This window comes from Sander vitreus, unplaced genomic scaffold (assembly GCF_031162955.1).
Source record: "Sander vitreus isolate 19-12246 unplaced genomic scaffold, sanVit1 ctg325_0, whole genome shotgun sequence".
Lineage (NCBI taxonomy): Eukaryota > Metazoa > Chordata > Actinopteri > Perciformes > Percidae > Sander > Sander vitreus.
Window position 1 is genome coordinate 53,859 of NW_027595471.1, and position 12,085 is coordinate 65,943.

General features: G+C 42.0%; 1 protein-coding gene and 1 pseudogene across 3 annotated transcripts in view; one reads left to right on the forward strand and one right to left on the reverse strand.

Annotated features, from left to right (window-relative positions):
- The first annotated feature begins 961 nt into the window (after positions 1 to 961).
- Positions 962 to 3,287, forward strand: LOC144513717 (rano class II histocompatibility antigen, A beta chain-like; annotated as a pseudogene). Its single transcript, XR_013501161.1, has 4 exons — positions 962 to 1,102; positions 1,327 to 1,565; positions 2,036 to 2,249; positions 3,021 to 3,287. The product of XR_013501161.1 is annotated as a rano class II histocompatibility antigen, A beta chain-like (transcript).
- A 4,355-nt stretch (positions 3,288 to 7,642) lies between these two features.
- LOC144513720 (phosphatidylinositol 4,5-bisphosphate 3-kinase catalytic subunit alpha isoform-like) overlaps positions 7,643 to 12,085 on the reverse strand; it is a 28,328-nt gene continuing 23,885 nt past the window's right edge. Inside the window, exons 27-28 of one of the 2 annotated variants that reach the window (XM_078244891.1) lie at positions 11,861 to 12,009; positions 7,643 to 8,811 (exon numbers count right to left, since the gene is read on the reverse strand). In XM_078244891.1, the coding sequence (XP_078101017.1) occupies positions 8,687 to 8,811; positions 11,861 to 12,009 (274 nt within the window). In that variant the 3' untranslated portion in view covers positions 7,643 to 8,686. Of the gene's footprint in view, positions 9,968 to 11,860; positions 12,010 to 12,085 lie in introns of both variants that reach the window. The other variant, XM_078244890.1, reaches the window with a different exon arrangement.

The window sequence follows — 12,085 nt, forward strand, 5'->3', positions numbered from 1 at the left end:
TGGTTGCTGAGTGTGAAGATCTGAAGTTTTTCTCCTGAATCATAGATTTCTTCCTGTCGTCCAAAGTGTAGAAACTGTGTCGGCAGTAGAAGAGTTCATACCAACGTCTGGTTCAACTAACTGGTTACTAATGTTAACAGACATGAGTCACTCTGCTCTCTGTTTCCATCCCAGTTCAGAGTCTGTGTGACATCAGAAAGGATTTCATGAGCGTGTTTTCATTAGAGTTAAGGCACAGACATATTTTAGGTGAGCTGAGCTGTTGAACTGGTTTTGAGACTTGCTCAGTCTGGTCAGTAATATTACAGTCTGTCACTGGAGACTAACCATAACCCACTCAGTCTGTCACTGGAGACATCCACATACCTCTCCTCCAACAGACACAACCAGTACAGACAGGAAATAACCTCAGAGCTGCCAGAAATACCTGATTCTCACCGTGCACCGACACACAGCGCTGTAGCTCACTCACTAATTACTCTCAAACTCTTTCTAGACTAGGCATTTACTCTTGAAACCTAACCCTAACCCTTACTGCAGTATTTATATTCCAACCCAAACTACAACTCTTGTAAATGTTCCAACTGTTAGTTTCCAGCTCAACAGATCACAGATCAAATTAACTTCAGACGGTTTTTTAGTTATAAATGTTATTTGTTAATGTTGAAATTGTCCAGAGTTATGAAACTGTAGATCAATAAACCTCCAGATCAACAACACTCTTACTCTGTCCTGTCAAGGAATATATATATATATATATATATGATTATAGAAATATCATTTTCTAGCAGAGAAGGCCTTGCTGGCCCTGATGGCCACCTCATTAATCATGGTAATAATTATAATGTTAAATTAGATGACAGTGTCCAGTGTGCCAGTGTTGAGTGTGTTTAAGGTCCATCAGCAGCCTGTAGTCTGAGCTGTCTGCCTGGTAACAGGTGATGCTTGGATAGGATTGGATGCTGCAGGTCATGTGATCATGTCCTCTGGTTTTTAGAGCAGCTCTCAGTGAGACTGAGTCAGTGTTTGTTAAGAGAACAGAGGAACATGGCTTCATCCTTTCTCAGCGTCTCCCTGCTCTTCATCAGCCTCTACACAGCAGGTAGGATCAATACTCTGATCACTGATCAGTACACACTTTATACTGTTAATACTTCATCAGCCTCTACACAGCAGGTAGGATCAATACTCTGATCACTGTGTACTCACTGTGAATGTAAATATAGGTCGTAGTTAACAAAACACTTCTGGGGGGAGTTTTTCAGGGGGAGGACAGTCTCACTGATCAATACTCTGATCATATTGTTTCTGTGTTTTCTTCTTCAGATAGATTTATGTATTGCAACATAGACCGTTGTGACTTTAACTCCTCTGATCTGAATGTTTCAACAAGTTGGAGTTTCTCAGGTTCAGCAGCAGTTTGGGGAAGTATGTTGGATACACTGAGCCTGGTCTGACGTACGCAGAGAACTGGAACAATGATCCTTCAGTTCTGGCTCAGAGGAGAGCTCAGAAGGAGACGATCTGCAAACACAACATTGATAACTGGTACCAGAATGCTGACTAAATCTGACTAATGTGACTAAATCAGGTGAGTTAATGTTTCTGTAACATCATCATCATCATCATCATCATCATCATCATCTGATTTATTAATTCATTGAATCAACATTAACTCAATCAGTGTATCATATTTGCTCTGTTGAAACTAACAGAGAGGAAAAACATTCTGTGTTCAAATTAATTATAATTCAATTTAATTTTATGTATATTGTCAAATGCTCAGAAATGAACACAAGTTATCTCAGGCCACTTTACAAATAGAGTAGATCTAGACAACACTTAATTTACAGAGACCCAACAACCCCCCCAAGGGTTAGGGTCTGCTGTTGTTTTAGAAACCTCTCTGTCACCACCTGCTTGACCAACTCTGTCATTACAACTCCTGATGATTCTGCTTCTCTTTCCTCTCAAGGTTTCTTTAAATTAGAGAAATATCAATAGTAAATATTCAAACACCAACAATGTGTTTCAGCTGAGCCGTATGTCAGACTGAGCTCTACGGCGTCCCCTGGTGGTAAACATTCAGCCATGTTGGTCTGCAGCGTCTACGACTTCTACCCCAAACAGATCAGAGTGAGCTGGACCAGAGACGGACAGGAAGTCACCTCTGATGTCACTTCCACTGATGAGCTGGCAGACGGTGATTGGTACTACCAGATCCACTCTCACCTGGAGTACACGCCCAGGTGAGTCACCTCCAGATAACTTCAGGTCAGTCTATCACCAGAAGCCTCATCTCAAACACGGTGATACATAACTTTATAAATTAGGCCAGTAAGATCCAGTTTGGTCCAGGTCCAGGTCCAGGAGTCTTTTTTTCTCAGGGTGCCTTTACATCTGAAGGTTGGTTCATTTGGTTCGGACCAAGGGCATTAATTCTACATTGCAGCATATTTCAGCCATTTAGTTTCTTTTCACACCCCACTGTTTGCTCTGGTCCCAATCAGTTGATGAGTTGAAACAAACCAAAATGCAGCAACACAAGTCACATTATTGGCCAAACAGGTTTCCTAAAAACAGATAGTTTCATAGAACTCTGAAACCTTTTCCCTGAGCTGTTTTCTAAAAAAAAACAATTTCTCTGTTCTTGTGTGTTTTATAAAGTTGGGACCTAATATGTCTTTCATACCAGATTTCTAACTTCTTCAGGACATGAACACCTGTTTCCTGGTGAAAGTCTTGTGTTTTCTCCTTAACTTCTTCAGGACATGAACACCTGTTTTCCACCTGACCTCCTCCCTATGAGGATATTCACACTCTCATACAGCAGCAGTCAACGTGCTGCTGATAGTAATAAATACATGGAATACATACCAATAACAGAGCTTTACTTTCCAGAGAAATATGTTCAAATGCTTTATGAGAACAGGCTGATTTTTTTAAAGCGTCAAATGAGAAAAAAACTCTCTACCTGTCTGTCTGCTCACCTATCTCTCTCTCTCCCTGTATGTCTTCAGACCTGTCCATGCTGGCGTTTCAGAGGAACAAGCTCATCATTGTGGCATCAGGACTGATCCTGGGTCTGGTCTTATCTCTGGCTGCATTAATCTTCTGCAGGAGGAAGACCTGCGGTCAGATTCCTGGTTCAAAACCAGTTCAGACCAGTTTAAAAAGGCTTATCCTACCTTCTAGTCTCCACAGCGCTGTGGAGGAAGGTCTGGCTACTCCACAGATGCATTCTGGGACAAGAGATAGCTCTGGGTTGTTTGCATTTCTTTAAACCAATCACAATGATCTCGGGCGGCGCTAAGCTCCGGACACAGCGATGGTGTCTCTGCTAAATAGTCTCAGGAAGGAACTGGTTCAAAAGAAAATGCCACATACAGTATTACATGAAGTTAACTGTTGACACAACACAGTAACGTGAGATATTTACATTAGCTGATACATGGTTAAACCTCAGTGGCTCTTACCAGTGTATCTCCGTGTGAGAACGGCAACACAGAGAGAAAGAAAGGCTTTATCCTGAAAATTACCTTCGTTGATCCAGACTCCCAACCGTCAGACCAGTTCAGTTTTAACCCTTGTGTTGTCGACCATGAAGTTGTCTTTCCGGGTCAAAATTGAAAATAAACTTTTTTTTGGCGCTTTATCCAACGTTTTTGTCCCTTTTTTTTGATGCTTTTAACATTTTTTGAAACGTTTTTTCTCAGCGATTCTTTAAATTCATGGTCAATAAACCTAATTTATATGACATTTTAGCAATTTTTTTAGTTACAAAAAGCAGAAATTATGAATTATTTTGACTATGAGTTAAGATCAGAGGATGTTGAGTGGATCACTGCTGTCAAAGTTTAATCAGGATACAGTTTTGAAACCATTTAAACATTCTTTTCAAATGTTATAAGAATTAAATAAAAGACCCAAAATTCAATGGAAATAGTACATAATATTTTTTTTTTTATGTTGTACGGGTTCCGTACAACATACATCCATGCATCCATGTTATTTTTGGGTAATTTGTTTAAAAGAAACCCATATTTCTGATGTTAAAAACTTAGAAAATGGGTCAAATTTGACCCGAGGGCAAAACAAGGGTTAATAACTTGGTATCTGCATTTTAAGGTTGTCCCTGTCCTTGGATTCTGCTTCATCTACAGTGATGTGATTCTTTACTGTGTTAAATCAATATGTTACAGACACTTATATCTCAGCTTTAAGATCATTTATTTTAACAATAACTCTGATGTCAGATTGATTGTATATTTCTGATGGCGTGAAACATTTTCAGTACAATAAACCAGAACATTCTCTGACAAACTGTTTGTTTTTGAAGATGTTTTTACCCTTTCATGTATGATTTAATGGAAACTTTAGTCAGGATGTTTTTCCTCTTTAGGCCTTGAGAATAATATTTGAGTTTTTCACACATCGACTCTGTTGGACAACATTTTAACTGAAGAAATGATTGTATTGTATTTATTTAACAAACCAAAGTTTCTGGCAGCGGCCAGAGGCATCTTTCAGTGACTCAGACAGTATTTATATCCATCCTGCATACTTTCTAACACATTACATACATGTTGTATTATTACATTGCAATATCTCAGAAGGTATACGACGAGAGTAACGCCAAAATGTTTTCAGACCAGAGTGGTAAAAATGTTGAGAAGGAGCAATAGGTTTTAATATTTCAGATTTTATTAAAACAAATGTGATATTTCAAGAACTCAGTTGTAATTGAAAGGTTTGTCACAGCAGCATCCAGTGCACATCTCCAGCATTTATTTAGAAATAAAACGATCATCATGATAAAACACAGACAGTCAGAGATCAATAAGTGCTTCTTCATAACGCGGTGTGATGTCACACCACAGGCTGCGCCCCCAGATAGGCTACAGGCCCTGTGATTGGCCAAGCCTGTTCAATACAAGATCAACAGTCACAAATCAAAACATAAAAAATCAGCTGCAGTTACTGTTAAAAACATTAACCAGTCATCAATCAATGAATCAGTTTAAAATAGGGTTAACAGCAGTTACTGTTAAATACATCAACATATCATCAATCAATACGTCAGTTTAAAATTAGGGCTGTTAAAATTTCTTTTTGTGATGTTTTCAACCTGATCTCACAGAACTCTGTGAAATGAACACGGCCCCTTAAGTTAAGGAAAAGGTTGTGGGTGGGCTTACATTACCATAACACGCAGGACAACAACAGGACGATTGGGTTTAGAAAAAGAACGGGACAGTTATGGTTGGGTTTAGGAAACGTGACACGCGGGACACGATCCCCGGTCTCCTGGGTGAAAGTCCTGTGTTGTTTGACCAAACCACCCTATGTGGATTTTCGGCCTTTCATACTACTCGCTACCATAGTCGCTCTTAATGCTACGTCATCTTCTCATTGACTTTACATTGGCATTGTTTTCCGTGGTGGCCACACCGAGTTTTCACACATTCCACCACCACGTAATCAGCTGTTAACAGTTTGTGATCATTTCACAGAGTTCTGTGAGACCACTGTATGTCTGTTGCTCTTTCCAAGGTTTTTGTATTCACTATTTTTACTATTTTTACATGTTTCTGTTGTTAATAAATTTGAAATTTATGGCGATTAAATCTTTTGATCGATTGACAGCTCTAATTTAACATCAATCAATAACATTGATCACATGGAAACAAACACATTCAGGTCACTATGGCAACCAGCACAGTCAATGATGTCACAAATCAATAGAGCATCATGCAGCAGGGGGCGGGGCTTAAACTGAACTTTAGCCCACTGTTGCTATGCTACGCTAACTAAACTACCCACCATTCATTGCTCCAGCTAAGCTAACACGCCAGCAAACACTAGCCGACTGATTGGACTACGCAGGCAGCTGATTGGTTCAGATTGTCTCGAAAAGACTTTGATCCCTGATTTAACTTCAGATTAATTTAAACACTTTAAAATTAAAAAGTATTAATTACAGACTCGCGTCTGTCTCCAGCTGTGAGAGACTTTAAAACCAAAATATAAATCTGTGGAGGAAACTGCAACAGAAATTAGTTTCCAGTTCTTCACAAAGGGTCAGATTACCCTAAAATATTATTAGTGTCAGAGAAAAGACAACGTCTTAGATTATTAAAGTAAATATCCAAATAAAGCCACAGTTTTATAATCTTGCATTAAAAAGTCAAAACATCTTGAGAGTAAAAGAAAAATGTTTGAAATATTAAGACCTAATATTATGAACAGAAGGCTGTAACATTTGAGAAAGAGTAAAAAGTTGTATTATTTCAGTAAGAAAACTGTATTTTAACTTCATACAAAGTCATGTTTGTTTTAAACTTTCAAACATTTTCTGATGAAACGTGACAGAAATCTGATGAAGAGTTTAAACTCGACTGTTTTCAGTTCGTAAACTCAGCCTTCACAGTTTTTTGTGCTTTTAAACTCCCACAGAAACCTGATTGGTTGGTTTGGTCCCGTGGCTCTGCCCACAGCCATCAGCTCTGCCTTCCTATTGGTCAGAACTCCTGATTGTCAAAGTGTTGCTCAGTGATCATAGGTTTTATTGCTCTCACAGCGACCAGTGTTCACGCTGCTGGTTTCAATAAAGCTGGCCTCATTCAAACACTTTATAAACTTACAGCTGCTTCTCAATAAAGTTCAAATGCTACAGTAATAAAGTTTTTCCTTTTGATAAGAGCTAACAGGCTAACTGTAGCACCGACTGGAAGACATTTACAACATCATCATCGCCATCTTTTCCCAGCATGCCTTTGGCCTCCGCAACTACCTGTGACCCTGAGATTCATGTTGCTATGACAACCATCCCACCAAAACGACATTGTGTTGCTAAAATCTACAACAGACACCTTCATCATCCTCACAGTAGTGCAGTAAACAACCAGGCTGCATCCACACTGCTACGGTTTGGTTAAAGACAAATATCTTCTGCTACAGGTTGTTTTAAAAACAAATATCATTTGCTGCTTCTCCAGGAACCATCACCTCATCGTGGTGGAGAGGTCTGTGTGTCCCTATGAACCTGAGGGCTGGGTTGTCTGGAGCCTGGTGCTCCTGGTAGGGTCTCCCATGGCAAAGTGGTCTCAAGTGAGGGGCCAGATAAAGAATAGCTCAAAAAACCCTATGATTCAACGAGGAAAGGGCAAAGTTACCCGGCCCGGAGGAAGCTTGGGGCCCCCGTCTGGAGCCAGGCCCAGATCGAGGGCTCATCAGCCCGAAGAAGCAACGTGGCACCATCCCATGGGCCCACCACCTGTGGGAGGAACCGCTGGGGTCGGGTGGCAGTGAAGGTCAGGGGCCTCGACGGACCAGACCCGGGCAGCAGAGGCTGGCACTGGGGACGTGGAACGTCTCCTCTCTGTGGGGGAAGGAGCCGGAACTTGTGCGGGAGGTGGAGCACTACCAGTTGGATCTGGTGGGGCTTACCTCTACGCACAGTCTTGGCTCTGGAACCATATTCCTGGATAGGGGATGGACTCTTTTCTTCTCCGGAGTTGCCCAGGGTGTGAGGCGCTGGGCGGGTGTGGGGATTCTCACAAGCCCCCGGCTGAGCACCGCCAAGTTGGAGTTCACCCCGGTGGACGAGAGGGTCGCCTCCCTACGCCTGCAGGTTGGGGGGAGTAGGGGGCTGTGACTGTTTGTGCATATGCACCAAACAAAAGTTTGGAGTATTCAGCCTTCTTAGAGACCCTGAATGGAGTCGGGGAAGACCCAGGACTAGGTGGAGGGACGTCAAGCTGGGAGGAGGCTTCGGGGAAGACCCAGGACTAGGTGGAGGCACGTCCAGCTGGGAGGAGGTCTCGGGGAAGACCCAGGACTAGGTGGAGGCACGTCCAGCTGGGAGGAGGTCTCGGGGAAGACCCAGGACTAGGTGGAGGGACGTCCAGCTGGGAGGAGGCCTCGGGAAGACCCAGGACTAGGTGGAGGGACGTCCAGCTGGGAGGAGGTCTCGGGGAAGACCCAGGACTAGGTGGAGGGACGTCCAGCTGGGAGGAGGCCTCGGGAAGACCCAGGACTAGGTGGAGGGACGTCCAGCTGGGATGTGGTCTCGGGGAAGACCCAGGACTAGGTGGAGGGACGTCCAGCTGGGAGGAGGCCTCGGGAAGACCCAGGACTAGGTGGAGGGACGTCCAGCTGGGATGTGGTCTCGGGGAAGACCCAGGACTAGGTGGAGGGATTATATCTCCAATCTGGCCTGGGAACACCTCAGGATCCCCCAGTCAGGAGCTGGTTAATGTGGCTCGGGAAAGGGAAGTTTGGGGTCCCCTGCTGGAGCTACTGGCCCCGCAACCTGACCCCAGAAAAGCGGCGGAGATTGATGGATGGATCTTTTGCTGCTTTTACGCCTCTCATCCACACTACTAGGAGCGTTTCATGCCTGGCTTCCACACTACTGGGGCTTACGCTTCACGTCCATACTACTGCAGCATTTCCGTTGCACGTCAGTCAGTCTAATTGGTTAGGTATCTTACAGACCTTTCAGTAACAGTTCCACCTCATCGTTGCTCAAAGATAATAAATCCCTGCTCTTACTTTTCACCATTGTTGATCTTTCCACAAAGTATTTTCTGTTTCATCTGCAACATCCATGATTTTCACCCGCAGCGTAACTCCAGACAATCTGCTTCCTGTGTGTCTGTGTGCGCGTGTGCGTGTGTGTGTGTCAGTGTTCGTTGGGCATATGTCTGATGGTGTGGAAGATCCAGTCCATCTTGGTACTCCAGCCTCCGTGATGAGCGTCATTCATCTGTTTGGTGAAATACTCCAATGCCTCCTGCTGGCTCTTCTCTGAGAAACAGACAGGTGGACGGACAGATAGACAGATGGAGAGACATGTGGAGAGACAGACAGACAGACAGACACAAACAGAAGAAAGTGAGACACATTCTTTGGGAGTTCTAGTGAGTTGTTTTCATTATTACAAAGTATGTCACAAGGAGTTCTGCTGAAGGCATTCACAACTTTGTTATTACGTATTTACGTATTTGGTGTGAATGCTGAAGGCATGAGGTGTTGAGGCCTGAGGTCAGTTATCAGAGTCAGTCCGTTTGTCAGTTAGTCCATCATGACATCATGTTAGTTGACAAATAGCACCTCCTTTCTTCCTCTCCTCCTTTCGTATCGTACCATGTGTGTGTGTGTCTGTGTGTGTGTGTGTGTGTGTGTGGGGGGGGTGTCAGTTGATTGAGATTCCCTAATCTGACTTTTCAGACTGATTCATTCTCCTTTAGCTGCTTCGTCATCCAAATTGAAGCCAGCAATCCCATTTAGCATCATGTTAAAATTAACTACAAATATTAAATCATTATATTCCACGTTTCAAACATTCTGGGTATTATTCAACTTTTCAAAGACATTAAGTCTTTTCCAAAAATCAAGGTATTCCACATCTTTAAGACATTATTAATATTATACTTTTCAATGACAATCATACTAACTAAACTCATTCCCACTTTTTTAACTAAAAACAATTAAAACATGCCACACCTTTCAGACATTCTGGGTATTATTCAACTTTTCAAAGACATTCATGCTAATTAAACCCATTCCCACTTTTTCCAACTATTCTCACTACTTCACCTTCTTCTTATACAATTCAAGTCAGCAAACCAGTGTAGCGTCAGCCTTTCAACATACAGCATTCACACTGCAATTTCTTCAGAAATTGCATTCTCTAGTTTCATCTGTTTTTCTGTTCAATATCTCCGTTGTAGTTTCATCAAATGCTGATATAAAGAGTTTTAAGGCTGGAACCAAGCCAACCAGCTACTACATGAATCGTAACTATAAAACATTTATATAAAAGTTAAACAACATTTTGAAAAAAAAAAAGTCAAAGGTAGGATGGAACTGGAAGGATAAGAAGTGTAGACAGTCTGGCGAGAGTGATGGAGTTGAAACCAGGTGAAACCAGGTGAGGGGATGAGATGACTAAGGGCAGGATCTGAAATGACATGAGAGTTAGTGATATGGTATGAAATCAGTACAGATGTAAGAGTTAATTCCTGACGAGGCATCCATTATCAGGATTTAATGGACGGAAACAACCAACATGCAGCAGAGTCCATTCATTCCTGAAACTCAACACCTCAAAGGGCATTAACCAGTTTATACCATGGTCACTTGCCAAAGAACAGAAGAAGAGCATTCATTTACATTTTAATGTGTTTTACATAGGGCTGTCAAAATAACGCGTTAATTTCAATTAATTAATCTGAGAAAAAATAACGTGTTAAAAAAAAAAAGGCAGATGAATCCATTCCATATTGAGGTTTGACCCGGAGCCGTTCTAGCACCATCGGACTGTAAAATGAAGGAGGGAGACGAGAATGTTCAGCCTGGATCATTAACTGGAACATTTACTTGTAAAAATCTTCTTCCTGCCAACCCTGGCTACTGAAATCTGGTGCCACTGATATGTCTGCTCTTCTCTCTGATGCTCTGAAACACAAACACCGCTGCACATGACGCTAGTTAACACTATACTCAACAGCAGCTAACGTTAGCCTACCGCTAGCTAGTTAACACTATACTAGACAGCAGCTAACGTTAGCCTACCGCTAGCTAGTTAACACTATACTAGACAGCAGCTAACGGTAGCCTACCGCTAGCTAGTTAACACTATACTAGACAGCAGCTAACGGTAGCCTACCGCTAGCTAGTTAACACTATACTCAACAGCAGCTAACGTTAGCCTACCACTAGCTAGTAGCTGGATTAAACAGGGTTAAATGCTGACAGCTAACACTAAACGGTGTAAAGTGTGACTGTGTTTTACTGTAGAGGATTCAACACCAGGATGTAACAATCTGCAGCTGGTCGGAGAAACAACACAGACGGTGTGTTCAATGAAACTGGTAAACTACAGCCTCGTGGTGCATTTGAAGTTATTGTAAATGTCCTTTTCCCATCTGATGGTTCAACAGCAATTTACTAGTGAAATTAGTTATTGTTATACATTATTATTAAATCATTTCATTATGACCATATGGCCTTAGCAATAAACAAGCCGTTCTTTAATGTCACCAACTGCTGTTTAGTACCCTTTTTTTTTCTTTTACTTTCTTAAAAAGTAACTTAAATTTTCTTAAAAAGTTTAAGTAACTTAAATGTAGTGACCTCAGTATCATTCTGAAAACCCACTCCTTTAATTCTTAATACATCATTAATCATATCTTATTTATCAAAGTTAAAGATGGACCAGGTCAGCACTTTATAAGAAGGGCCACAAACATGATGAAGTAATGAAGTAATGTTTAGTTAACAATGATTACATCACTACAGTTCTTCAGAATATAGGTACACCGCTGTGACTGCTCAGTTTATTAAAGACATTAATGAACATATTGTTCCTCCGTTAAGTCATGAATGAGATACTATTAATCCTTTATACATTACTCATGAGTACTACATGAATAAATTCATGCTTCCTTATCCATGAATTCATGTTAATGTATGTACCATTATTATAAAGTGTTACCGGTTCTTATGCAATGTAAACATTATTCACTACTCCAGGAAATAGGACGGACCTTGGATACAACTTTCCACGCTCAGCAACAGGAGACATTTATAGTCCGCTCAGCTCAGAGAACCCTTCAGCTCTGACAGCTACGAGCCAGAAAGCCAACGTTATGCTAGCAAGATTCAAAGACCATGGTATAAGAAGAGATAAATCAGTTTTAGTGTTTCTCTATCTCTCTACCTCTCTCTCCACCCTTCTGTTTCACTCTGCACCCGTCTGTCTTACCCAGAGCCAAGGCTTTCCTCCTCTTCCTCTACCTGTCTCTCTACCTGTCTCTCAAACCATCTGTCTCTCTGCACCTGTCTGTCTTACCCAGAGCCAGGGTTTTCCTCAGGTAGGCGATGTCGTCAAAGCTCTGCAGTTCAGGCATTCCACAGCCGAGCAGCAGCGAGAACAAGTTGATGAAGAGGCTGGCGTGCTGCCTGATGGCCAGGTAGGCTTTATAACACATTTCCTGGAACCTGAGAGACAGGCAGACAGACAGGTAGGCTTTATAACACATCTCCTGGAACCTGAGAGACAGGCAGACAGACAGGT